The sequence below is a fragment of the Glycine soja genome, chromosome 10 (genome assembly GCF_004193775.1).
Source record: "Glycine soja cultivar W05 chromosome 10, ASM419377v2, whole genome shotgun sequence".
NCBI lineage: Eukaryota > Viridiplantae > Streptophyta > Magnoliopsida > Fabales > Fabaceae > Glycine > Glycine soja.
Genome location: NC_041011.1, coordinates 53,140,318 through 53,151,830, shown reverse-complemented (window position 1 = coordinate 53,151,830; position 11,513 = coordinate 53,140,318). Strand labels below are relative to the sequence as shown.

Sequence of the window (11,513 nt, the reverse complement as noted above, 5' to 3'; positions counted from 1 at the left end):
TGAGCTTACAATGTTGTTGTGATACATTTAGTGGTAGGCAAATTTGCTTCCATGAACAAGGTAACGGTGATGGTGATGATGATTGGAAGAGATGAAACAAGGTGATGGTGGGGGAAGATGGAGGGAAGAGATGACGATTTATTGTGGTTAACAATTCTTAAACTTAAGGACTGACACCGTTAAACATTTCTAACGGATAATCGAAAAAATATTCAATTGGAACATTTAAAAACATAAAATATTAAATTTAATGTACTAAAACAAAATAAAATTAAAATATAATGGACAAAGGTGATATTTAGCCTTTAAATAACAAGATAATTAAATTAAATTAAAAAATAAATTATAGAAAAAAGTAATTAAAACTATTGAAGAGAAACGCGTTAGAGAAAAGGAAAAGTCAAGAAAGAGCAAAAGACATTAAGAAATAGCTTCTTGATGCGGAGTTGCTTGATGGGATGGGCAATTGGAATTTGGGAGGTCATGTAAGCTGGTTCGAATCGTATGTTTACTAAACTAAACTTATTATGCGACATTGCGACTCACTCACGCACTCACCGACCCACCCTCGATAGTCAATCTATTCTTGATTGCCAATTCGCATCGCATCGCTGACTCAACTCAATTTGCAAAACACTGATTAATCAATTATCAGATAGACAGAGAGGAAATACATCGCATCGCTGATTGATTTTCAATTCCATAGAAATCCAATAGAAGAAATACGAAAGATGAAGAGGTCTCTTAGAAAGTTGGGAGTTCTGGCAGTAGAGAAGCATGAGCGTGACCGCCGAAACATTATGCCTTTGTCCCAGCTAGAGGAGCTCGCTCAGGCTACCCAGGTAAGGTGGTTTTTTCATTTTCTCTTACAATTTTAATTTTAGGTTTCAAATTGAAATTGAAATGTTGCTCCACACACCACTGCAGGAGATGCAAGACATGAGAGACTGCTACGATAGCTTGCTTTCCGCGGCAGCAGCGACCGCCAACAGTGCTTACGGTCGGGCTGCTGCCTCTCCTATTTTCCATTTTTTAATAATAATAATAATCATCGAAACTTTCTTATCTTACAGAATTCTCAGAGTCCTTGGGAGATTTGGGCTCTTGCCTTCTGGAGAAAACCGCCTTGCATGACGACGAAGAAAGCGGTACTATACTATACACTTTCTTCTCGTACCCATACTCAATTTATCAACTAACTTTCTCTTTCTTCCTATATCCTATTGGATTGGATTGGATGCACTAATGCAGGCAAAGTTCTCATAATGCTCGGTAAAATACAGTTTCAACTCCAGAAGCTTATTGATAAATATGTCAGTACTCACTACTCCTCTGAAACTTCAACAATCTCTCTATGAATTTCTAATTTTTTTTCCTTTGCGATTTCAGCGCTCTCATATCACCCAGACAATTACCATTCCTTCGGACTCTCTTCTCAATGAACTTCGAATTGTTGAGGTTTGTTCTATTCTATTAATCCAACCTCTAACTGCTGTATTCAAATATGGAGACATGTACAACAACAATCTCTAATGTCTTCAAGCCCTATTTATTTGCTTACTAATATTTTTAACTCTAACACTATGGTAGTGTGTTTGTCGAATATACCATATCTTGCTTTATCCTTTTTTGTATAGACCCCCTTATTATTTTTTATACTAATTATTTTTTCTCTTCACGTTGAAGCAGGAGATGAAGCAACAATGTGATGAAAAAAGGTTTGGAGTATTATATTGCATATACTTTTTGTCTTCAAATGTGATTCATGCCTTATTTTTTTGGTGTATAATCTGCAGAGAAGTATATGAGTCCATGTTAACAAGATATAGAGAAAGAGGTAGGTCTAGAAGCGGAAAAGCAGAGAGTATTTCCTTGCAGCAGTTGCAAATTGCTCGTGATGAATATGACGTGGAGGCGACATTATTTGTTTTCCGCTTGAAATCTCTGAAGCAAGGGCAATCGTGGAGCCTTCTAACACAGGCAGCACGTCACCATGCAGCTCAGGTTTTGCTTACTCTCAATCTTTCTTTTTCAGATCTGGGAGAGTTATTCATTTTTTAATTTTAATTTCCATTGTCAATGCTCTCCTTGATCCCCCAAAACAGTTATGTTTCTTCAAGAAAGCAGTTAAATCTCTTGAGACTGCAGAGCCACATGTAAAATCAGTAACAGATCAGCATCACATTGATTACCACTTCATTGGTATTGAAGGAGAGGATGAGGATGAAGATGAAGATGGTGATGTAGATCATGACGATGAGAGTCATGATGAGAATGATGATGGTGAGCTGAGTTTTGACTATGCACAAAATGAATGCGAGCAAGATGTTTCTACATTTGAGAACTCAATGAAGGTAACTGACTACCTTCTATAACTAGGAATTTGTAATCTCTTTCCGCTCCTTTTGCATGCTTCAATCACACTGAGAAATGAACATTGAACAGCCATCCTAACAGAATGTAATAAAAGACATTTTAAGAGAGAAAAACTTCAGAAATGAGAAGGGAAAAATATTACAACTTGATATATATAGGCTTAGACAATTAGTTATGAAAGCTGTCAATAACTAACCTGCTAGCTAACCTAACTAACACACTTAGCTGAGAGTGCAGTTTAATACCGCTACTCTTTGTACAATACTCTAATACCCTCCTCAAGGTGGGTGAGACTTTGATGAAGTCTCAAGCACATTGAGTTTGGCTCTTAGAAACATGAATCTGTTTGGAGAGAGTGGCTTGGTGAGTGCATCTGTCCACTGATCAAGAACAGGGATATGATAAACAACTAGCTGCTTCTTCATAACTTTTTCCCTAACAAAGAAGACATCAATTTCCATATGCTTGGTTTGTGCATGAAGGACTGGATTATGAGCTATAGCAACTGCACTTTGATTATTGCAGAAGACAATAGGTGTGCTGAAGGGAACTTTGAATTCGGTGAAGAGGGTCTGAATCCAAGATATATCTGCAGCAGTCTGGGCTAAACTTCGATATTCTGCCTCTGTACTGGACCTTGCAACAACTTGCTGCTTGCGGGACCACCATCATATGAGATTAGGACCAAAGTAGATAGCTGTACCAGAAATAGACCTTCTGTCATCAATATCAGATGCCCAATCGGCATCATAGAGGGCTCTAAGAGTGTATGGTTGCATCAAAGCAGCAAGTTTAAGGTAAAGACCATGCAGCACTGTACCTTTAAGGTATCTTAGGATCCGTTTCACTGCAATCCAGTGAGAATCTAAAGGGTTGCCCATAAAATTGGCAAACTTTGTTCACTGAGTAGCTTATCTCAGGCCTAATGATAGTCAAATATTGTAAAGTACCCACTACAGACCCTATATAAAGTCAGGCCAGAAAAGAGATCCAAGCATGTTTTAGTGAGCTTGCAGCTGGAAGCCATAGGAGAAGAAATAGGCTGAGCCTCTGCCATATGTGTTTTCTGCAACAAATCTCTGATATATTTACTGAGTGAGGAGTAATGACTTGTCAGGAAGTGTCTTAACTTCAATTTCCAGAAAGTAGTCCAACAGACCAAGTTGTTTAAGAGAAAATTTAGAGTTGAGCTTAGATGTTAGGTTCTGAATCAGCTGAGTGAAACTGCCAGTAAGGATGATATCATCCACATAAAATAGAAGATAAACTGTGTGAGATGCAGTCTTGTAAACAAAAAGAGAGGGGTCACACTTACTAGCCACAAAACAAAGTGAATTAGAGTAGATTGCAGCCTCTCAAACCATTGTCTTGGGGCTTGTTTAAGCCCATACAAAGCTTTATTCAGTTTGCAGACCATAGGGGAATTTGATTGATGGAAACCAGGGGGTTGAGACATGTAGACAGTCTCATTCAGCAAGCCATTAAGAAAGGCATTATTGACATCTAGCTGAACAAGGGTCCACTGATTTGTGATTGCTAGAGTTAAAATAAGCCGAATAGTGACAAATTTCACTACTGGAGAAAAAGTTTCTGAAAAATCAAAGCCTTGAACTTGATTAAAACCTTTTGCAACCAGTCTAGCTTTAAACTTATTGATAGAACCATATGCATTTTCTTTGACCCTAAACACCCATTTACAACCAATGGCTTTCTTGTTTGGTGGAAGAGGCACTAAATCCCAAGTGTGATTCTTCATCAAAGCTTCATATTCTAGTTGCATGGCTTAAAGCCAATTTGGATCAGTCAAGGCCTGCTTCACATTTTTTGGTTCACAATGAGTTAGAAGACGTGAAGGATTAATCCTAGGTAGGTGAATACCAGATTTTGACCTGGTTTGCATAGGGTGAGTGTTGGGTGGTCTAGGTGGAGAAGGGGGGAACGTTTGAAAGTGAAGGTTCTGTGGTATTAGTCTTTGATGATGAAGCATTGTCAGCTACTGGTGAAGCTGTCTGTGCAGTATCAGAAGACTGAATAGGAACAGCATCAGCCACTGACTGATCAGAGACAACATTAGTGGCTGACTGCACAGGAACATGTCTGTTTCTGACTGAAGAGGGACAACACCAGATTCTGATTGGTTAGGGGAAAGATGTAACTGAGTAGGTTGAGGGTTAGTGGCTAAGATTGGTATGGATGGAAATTGAAAAGTGGTTGAGGATGAAGGTGGTTCACTAGGAGAAGAATGAGACTCAAATAAGGTAGCATAGGGAAATTTAGATTCATTAAACAAAACATGTTTAGAGGCAAAGATCCTACCAGAAGGAGAAAGACATTTGTATCCCTTATGGGAAGTAGAGTAACCTAAGAAAAGACACTCATGAGACCGAACATCTAATTAGTGATTATTGTAGGATCTGAGTAGTGGAGAGCAAGAACAACCAAATGTCTTTAAAAAGCTGTAGTCAGGGAATTGCTTAAAGAGCACATGAAAGGGTATTGAAAAATTCAGAGAATCTATAGGAATTCTGTTTATAAGGTAAACAGCAATGATAAAAGCAAAATCCCAAAATTTTAGGGGTAAAGAGGCATGATGTAATAGGGTGAAACCAAGTTCTACAACATGTCTATGTGTTCTTTCTTTGATGATGGGTGTGAGGGCAAATGAGTCTATGATTAATACCACCACAATCAGCCAAAAAGGGTGCCAATGGGCAAAATTCCCCTTCCCAATAAGTTTGAAGGTTTTTAATTTTGGTGTTGAATTGCAATTCTGTCATGGCTTTAAATTTCTTGAAAACAGTGAAGGTTTCAGCTTTGCTTTTAAGAAGATAAATCCAAGTGAATCTAGAAAAAACATCAACAAAAGTAATGTAGTATAGGAAGTCATTAGTGGAAGCCAAGAAGGAGTTGTTGGTCACATGAAACGATGCTCCAGAATCTGGAAACCAAGAGCTCGAAGAAGTAGCATCAGAATTGGCTACCATGGCTTGAGGAGGACAATTTCTAGAGTTCTGAGATTGCCCTGAGTTCATATTGCTTTGCTGCTGTGAGTTCCAATTAGAACCAGAGGAGTTGTTCCAGTTCTGATTTTGAAGCTGAGAGTGCCAATTGGAATTAGAGGAGTTGTTCCAATTCTGATTATGGTTTTGAGACCAGTTAGAGTGATTACCATTGCCATTGTTTCCATTGTTGGAGGCCTGATACTGAGGATTGAAGCAACTACTATGACCACCACTGTGGTTGAAGCCACCTCCACCTGTCCTCAATTGTTACGACCACCAGAAACCCTAGAATCAGAGGAGTGCTGGTTCGTGTATGTCATATTGGTATTAGAGGAAGAATTGGGGCTAGAATCATCATCGGTCATGGATCGAGAAGAATTTCCACAAGTGAGATTCATTGATGCCGAAAAAGAATTACTCAGAGCTGAATTTGACACACTTTTGGAGTCACAGTTCTTGCATGAGGATTAAACCTTCAACTTCTTCAATGGAGATATGCAGAAGATGACTCTCTATGAAAGTACCTAGGAAGGCCTTCAAGAATGGATTCCATTTGCTACCGGTTGAAGCATCTCCGACGGAGACAAGATCATCAACAATCTTCTTGATCTTGCTGAGAAATTCTGACACAAATCAGTTTTCAAGATAGGTTTGGCGAAGTTCTGATCAGAGTTGTGATGCCTTCGTTCGAGTCTGATGATGAAAGTACGCATGGATTTTATCCCAAACCTGATACGAGTGCGTCGATCCAAGCACTCGAGCTCGAGAGAGTAGATTGGAGCCAAACGAGAAGGAATTTGTCTTGCTTCTGCCATAGCGAGAACTGAGGATTGACGTTATCCAGATCGCGATCAGCACCAGAAAGATATCGTGGAGGGATTTGAGGAGTGGCAACAAAACTGTTGAGTCCAATCGCAGTGATTGCTGGCTCATGTTTCCACAGAAAAAAATTCTTATCATTTAGCTTTTCAATGATTGGTTGCAAGAAATTTGTTGTAGACAAAGACAAAGGACGAACTTCTTGGTTCATCGGTACAGGGGTGACTGGAGTTGGAGTTCCGGTCACCGGAACCTCCTCACCATAACCACCAGTTGCGGAAGCCATGAAACAGATCAGAAAGCTCTAGATACCTTGTTGATAAACTGATATTATTGATATCATAATAGAAAATACAATTGGCCAATTGAATCTCTAAGCACCAACAGATACTTATAGCCTAAGACTCTAAGAAACTCTAACTAACTAACAATCTCTAATTATCTGTTGTAACCAACTCTAACAGATAGAATTAACTTACATATTATTTATTGTAACTAACTGACAGGGGTTAAATCTAACAGATAGACTTAACTTGCAGAGTATACACTCACAGGGTATATTACATTGTTGTAACACAAGCTGTAAAACATGATGATTTGGATGACCAAGTCTGTCATGCCAAAGACTACTAGACCTATTACATGGATTTACAGTGGATTCTGCATTCTTATTACATGAATTTACAAAGGAATTGACAGAACTAGACAAGCAATAGGAAGCAACACTAGTTGAAGAAGGCTGAAACTGAATGTTGGGGAAACTGTAAAGACCATCAGAACCAGCATTGCCTTGAAGTGAGACTTCATTGGTAACCTGAGATTTTACGGCACAATAATTAGAGTGAAATTCAAAGTAAACCGAATTGTCCTTAGCAAATTTGCTGACTGAAATAAAAATTTTAGTGATGTTAGGCACATGTAATAGATGATTAAGAGACAAAGAGACAATGGAATTATAGGGAGAAGAAAAGTAGGAAGAACCAGAGGAGTGAATTTGCAGACCTTGTCCATTGCCTATGAAGGTCTGATCAGGACCTTCAAAAGGCTCTATTTGCTGGATGTTTTGTGATTCTCCTGTAACATGAAATGACACACTAGAATCAGGAATCCAATTAGTGGAATTGGATTGAGGTTAAGCATTGATTAACATAGCACTGGGGTTGGACTGATGATTGGTGCTAGCAGACTTGTAGTTATTGTTAGTCCAAACATTCGCAGGTCTAGAATCCCCAGAAGTTTGGCCAGAACCGTTGCTAGTCTGTGAATAATTGTTATTGTAATTATTCTGAGATTGAGCAGTTAGCCAGAGAGTAATTTGGACTCGTAGGATCATGAAGTGTCAAAGTCGAGTTTGGTTGATAATACTGATCAAATCAATAGTGGCAAACAGAAGCAATGTGTCCAAACTTCAGGCACACTTGACACTGGAAATTAGCAAAATGGCCAACGCCACCGCCACCGCAGTTGAAACCACCCCCACGGCCAGATCCGCCACGAAAAGTGGGGAAACTTTCAGGATCTGTTTGCAAGAATGATTTGTTTGGCACTGTGTTGACATCAAAGCTGTACGCAGAGGATTTGTGATGTGTTTGCGAATAGTTGATGGAAGGCGAACCAGAGAGTGTCTGTTTGGTGAATTTGTTCAGACGCACTTCATGAGCAAGAAGAAGAGCTTCAACCTGCTCAATTGGGAGAGGTTTGAACTCGCTTTCAATTATTGCAATAATGGAGTGATAATCTGACCGAAGACCTTTGAGAATGGAGTCAATGTGCTCCTGAAGCATAATCGGGCTTCCAAGGGAAGCAAGCGCAACTGAAAGTGCCTTGATCTGCGACAAGAACTCGTGCATCGATTTTCCCCCAAACGGCGTGGCTCATAACTGAGTTCGTAATTGACGAGCTGTAGCTCGTGTTTGCTTGTGAAAGTAATCATGAATTCACTTGTAAGAAGCACCTAATCTTGTTGTTCCCAAGCTTCATATGCAGGATTCTCAATTCCAGATTCACGATCTTCTTCAAAGAGAAAACGTAGAGGAATCTGAGGATTGGCAACAAATCGTTGAAGACGATGAGATTTGATGACTGGCTCAACATGCTGACGCCATAGCAGAAAAGTCAAATCATCAAGCTTATGTGCAATCGAATTAGGAAAAGAAGAAGTGAAGAACACATTGTTTTGTGCCACCGTTGATGACCTTACTGGGCTCTACATACCATAACAGAATGTAATAAAAGACATTTTGAGAGAGAAAAACTTCAGAAATGAGAAGTGAAAAATATCATTGGCACTGAGCTTTGTGTTACAACTTGATATATATATAGGCTTTAGACAGTTTGTTATGACAGCTGTCAACAGCTGTCAATAACTAACCTACTAACTATCCTACTTACTGACCTGGCTAACACACTTAGCTGAGAGTGCAGTTGAATACTGCTACTCTCTGTACAATACTCTAATACATCCCAACAAACCAGCATCAATACGAGTAGGCAATTAATTGCACATGCAGGAGGTGATGGACAAGTATTATGGCGATGGGAAGTTGGGTAGATTGAGAGGCCAAGTAGTAAGGTTAGAGTGAGAGGGAAAGAAAAAGAGGTGTTTATGTTATTGAGATCCAAAAAATCAAGGAAAGTATTCTCCTCCAAGGGCTTTCCCTTTACACCAAACCATAGTGCTCAGTTCAGATTATTTTTCCCCAAAAGATACTCCCCCTATATAATTTACAATTTGTTTTTTAACCCCTGGTTCAACTAGCCTTCTTATCCACTTAACATCCTATATAAACCTCTAACAGCCTTTCTTATTCCTTCTGCTATTCACTCCCCATATTCTCTCCTCTCTCTTTCGTTTCTTTCCTAACAGATGGAGCTTTAAATCCTAGCAAGCTAAAGAAAAAAAATGAGTAAAATCAAAATAGGGGTGAGAATCAGAGTTTCTAGGTGGAGTAGTCAATGGGCTCATGCACAGGAAATTCACATCCACAATATTTGTTTCCAGATGTGATTTATTGTTTTTGTGTGCACAACTAATTCAGTTTGGATGTAAAGCTTGAAGGATGGATTAAGAACTAAGAACATCCAGAAGATAACCTAGAATATTAATATCACTTGCCTTTGCATATAATTCTATGGAAGTTGTTAAACTAAATTTGTGGTTGTTAATATTTTGGATCAGATCCATATTTTTGGTTTTAAATTTTTGCCTATTAAGCACTTACGTTGGCCTAATTACTCTCATTTTGGCATGTTGAGTTGTGCATGCTTCCCTGCAGTTGAACCTGGTGGAACTTACATTTCCCAAAGGTTTGACTGTAAAAGCTTGAAGGTAAGGAAAAACAAAAGCCTCGGTTGTTGGGATTTAGGACTTGGAATATTTCACATGTTGACATAAGACCTCAACTGGAAGCTTCTTGATGCATTTGGAAATGAGACCCCAATCTAAAAATTTTTAACTCTTACGAATATCCATGTTCACCATGTTGTTTTATTTGCAGGAAAACTTGGATAGGCTTCGCAGGAATTCATTCTCCTTCAAGGTTAGGTCAGCTAGCCAATCTGCCCCACTTTTTGTTGATAATAAGCGTGATTCTAGCGAAAAGCTGAGACAGATGCGGCAAACTTTATCACGGAAGTTCAATTCATATGTGCTGCCTACACCAGTTGATGGGAAGAGTTCAATATCTTTGAGGTCAAGTAATCAAGTACCTTCAAAAATAAAGACAAATTTAAATGAGCCTGTGAAGAATTTGTGGCATTCATCCCCACTGGAAAAAAAGAAATATGAAAACATTTTTGGAGATGGGGGATTTTCTGGTCCTGATGTTAGGACTGCACAGTCTGTACTGAAGGAGAGTAACAGCAATACTGCCTACTCAAGATTGCCACCTCCTTTAATCGATGGTAATTTATCCTCAAATCATGATTATATTACTGCTTACTCGAAAAAGATCAAAAGACATGCCTTTTCTGGTCCATTGGTAAGTAATGCATGGCCAACCAAGCCACCTGTCTCGGTTAAAAGTGTCCAATTGTTTTCTGGACCTCTTTTACGGACCTCAATTCCTCAGCCTCCATCATCATCTCCAAAAGTATCTCCTAGTGCTTCTCCCCCTCTTTCATCTTCACCTAAAATAAATGAGCTTCATGAACTTCCAAGGCCTCCAACCATTTCCCCATCCAATTCTAAGTTTTTAGGTTTGGTGGGTCATTCAGGTCCATTGGTGTCCCGAGGTCAACAGCTTTCTGCCCCAAATTATTTTGCTACATCAAATGCAGCATCTCCATTGCCGATGCCTCCTTCAGCCATGGCTCGAAGTTTTTCAATACCTAATATTGGGGATAAAGTTACAGAATTACATGAGTCAAGACCAGAAGAAGCCCCTAATAAATCAACAATATCTGAGGATATTGATTCTCCTCCTCTGATGCAAATTGCTTTATCTACTAGTCACCCATCATCAGATGGCTCGGACACTGTTGCTCAGGCTGTCTAGTCAGGAGGTAATATTTAAAATAGGATACTTTAGTTTAATTATTTCCTTTTTTTCATGGTTTAATTAGGTATTTCCGTATTTGTTATAAATTATTAAATATAATTGAAGTTTCATTTATAAATGGAAAAGCCTTCTTCTCATTACTTGGTTTCAAGTGAGAAAAAATGGACGAGGGTTAACACTCAATCCTATAATATTAAGTTCTTGGAAAGCCCTGTTGGGATGGAGGATAACATTTTATTGATCAAGTTCTATCATTAGACACCTCTATACAAATAAACTCTAGATATGTGTATTTTTTATTTTTTGGTCTAATCTAGAATGTATTGACATTGAATCTTTTTGAAGTGCAATAAATTCTAGAAATGTGCAATGGCATTGAATCTATTTAATGTGCAATCATAGGATCTTAAAGCTATGTTTGTTATTGAATCTATTTAAAGTGCAATCACAGGATCTCAAATTTGTTGGTTGCTCAAAATGATTATAAAGTAAAAGAACAAAGCTCAAATTCAAATTGAATTTTATGAGTGCAACCAAGTACAAAAAGGTTCAAGATGATCGCATTCCAATAATTGTATCATGTTTTAAAATATTATAATAAATAACTAAATATACTTTTCATAATAAAACATAATAAAATCTCATGCAACGCATGGATCAACCGAGTAGTTGTTCTTAATACAATAATCCTCTTAGAAATTTTGGTTAATCACAGACTTGAATATTTATTTCCTACTTTCATGGATGTACATGCTTATATTACTAATATCCAATACCAGGTACTTATCCAGATTAATTGCTTTCAAGTATAGGAAGA

The 11,513-nt window shown here is 38.4% G+C and overlaps 1 protein-coding gene across 3 annotated transcripts; it reads left to right on the top strand.

The window, feature by feature from the left end:
• The first annotated feature begins 380 nt into the window (after positions 1-380).
• Positions 381-11,092, top strand: LOC114371050 (uncharacterized protein At2g33490-like). Of its 3 annotated transcripts, none has more exons than XM_028328456.1 (9): positions 381-842; positions 928-1,000; positions 1,083-1,148; positions 1,252-1,313; positions 1,390-1,458; positions 1,690-1,718; positions 1,797-2,004; positions 2,106-2,354; positions 9,695-11,092. In XM_028328456.1, exons 1-9 carry the CDS (start codon positions 732-734, stop codon positions 10,691-10,693), a joined length of 1,866 nt encoding a protein of 621 aa, XP_028184257.1. In that variant the 5' UTR covers positions 381-731; the 3' UTR covers positions 10,694-11,092. The 3 variants fall into 3 exon arrangements, with proteins under 3 accessions (XP_028184257.1, XP_028184256.1, XP_028184258.1); XM_028328455.1 differs by having other exon boundaries at positions 383-842; positions 1,074-1,148; XM_028328457.1 differs by lacking the exon at positions 928-1,000 and having other exon boundaries at positions 733-842; positions 1,074-1,148.
• The last annotated feature ends 421 nt before the right edge of the window (positions 11,093-11,513 follow it).

What these genes read in the sequence shown, in the direction of transcription:
- LOC114371050 (XM_028328455.1), top strand. Translation starts at nt 732, where the DNA reads ATGAAGAGGTCTCTTAGAAAGTTGGGAGTTCTGGCAGTAGAGAAGCAT. An exon ending in AGCTCGCTCAGGCTACCCAG is followed by an intron (nt 843 to 927) that starts GTAAGGTGGTTT and finishes ACACCACTGCAG; the next exon opens with GAGATGCAAGACATGAGAGA. An exon ending in CACGTCACCATGCAGCTCAG is followed by an intron (nt 2,005 to 2,105) that starts GTTTTGCTTACT and finishes CCCCCAAAACAG; the next exon opens with TTATGTTTCTTCAAGAAAGC.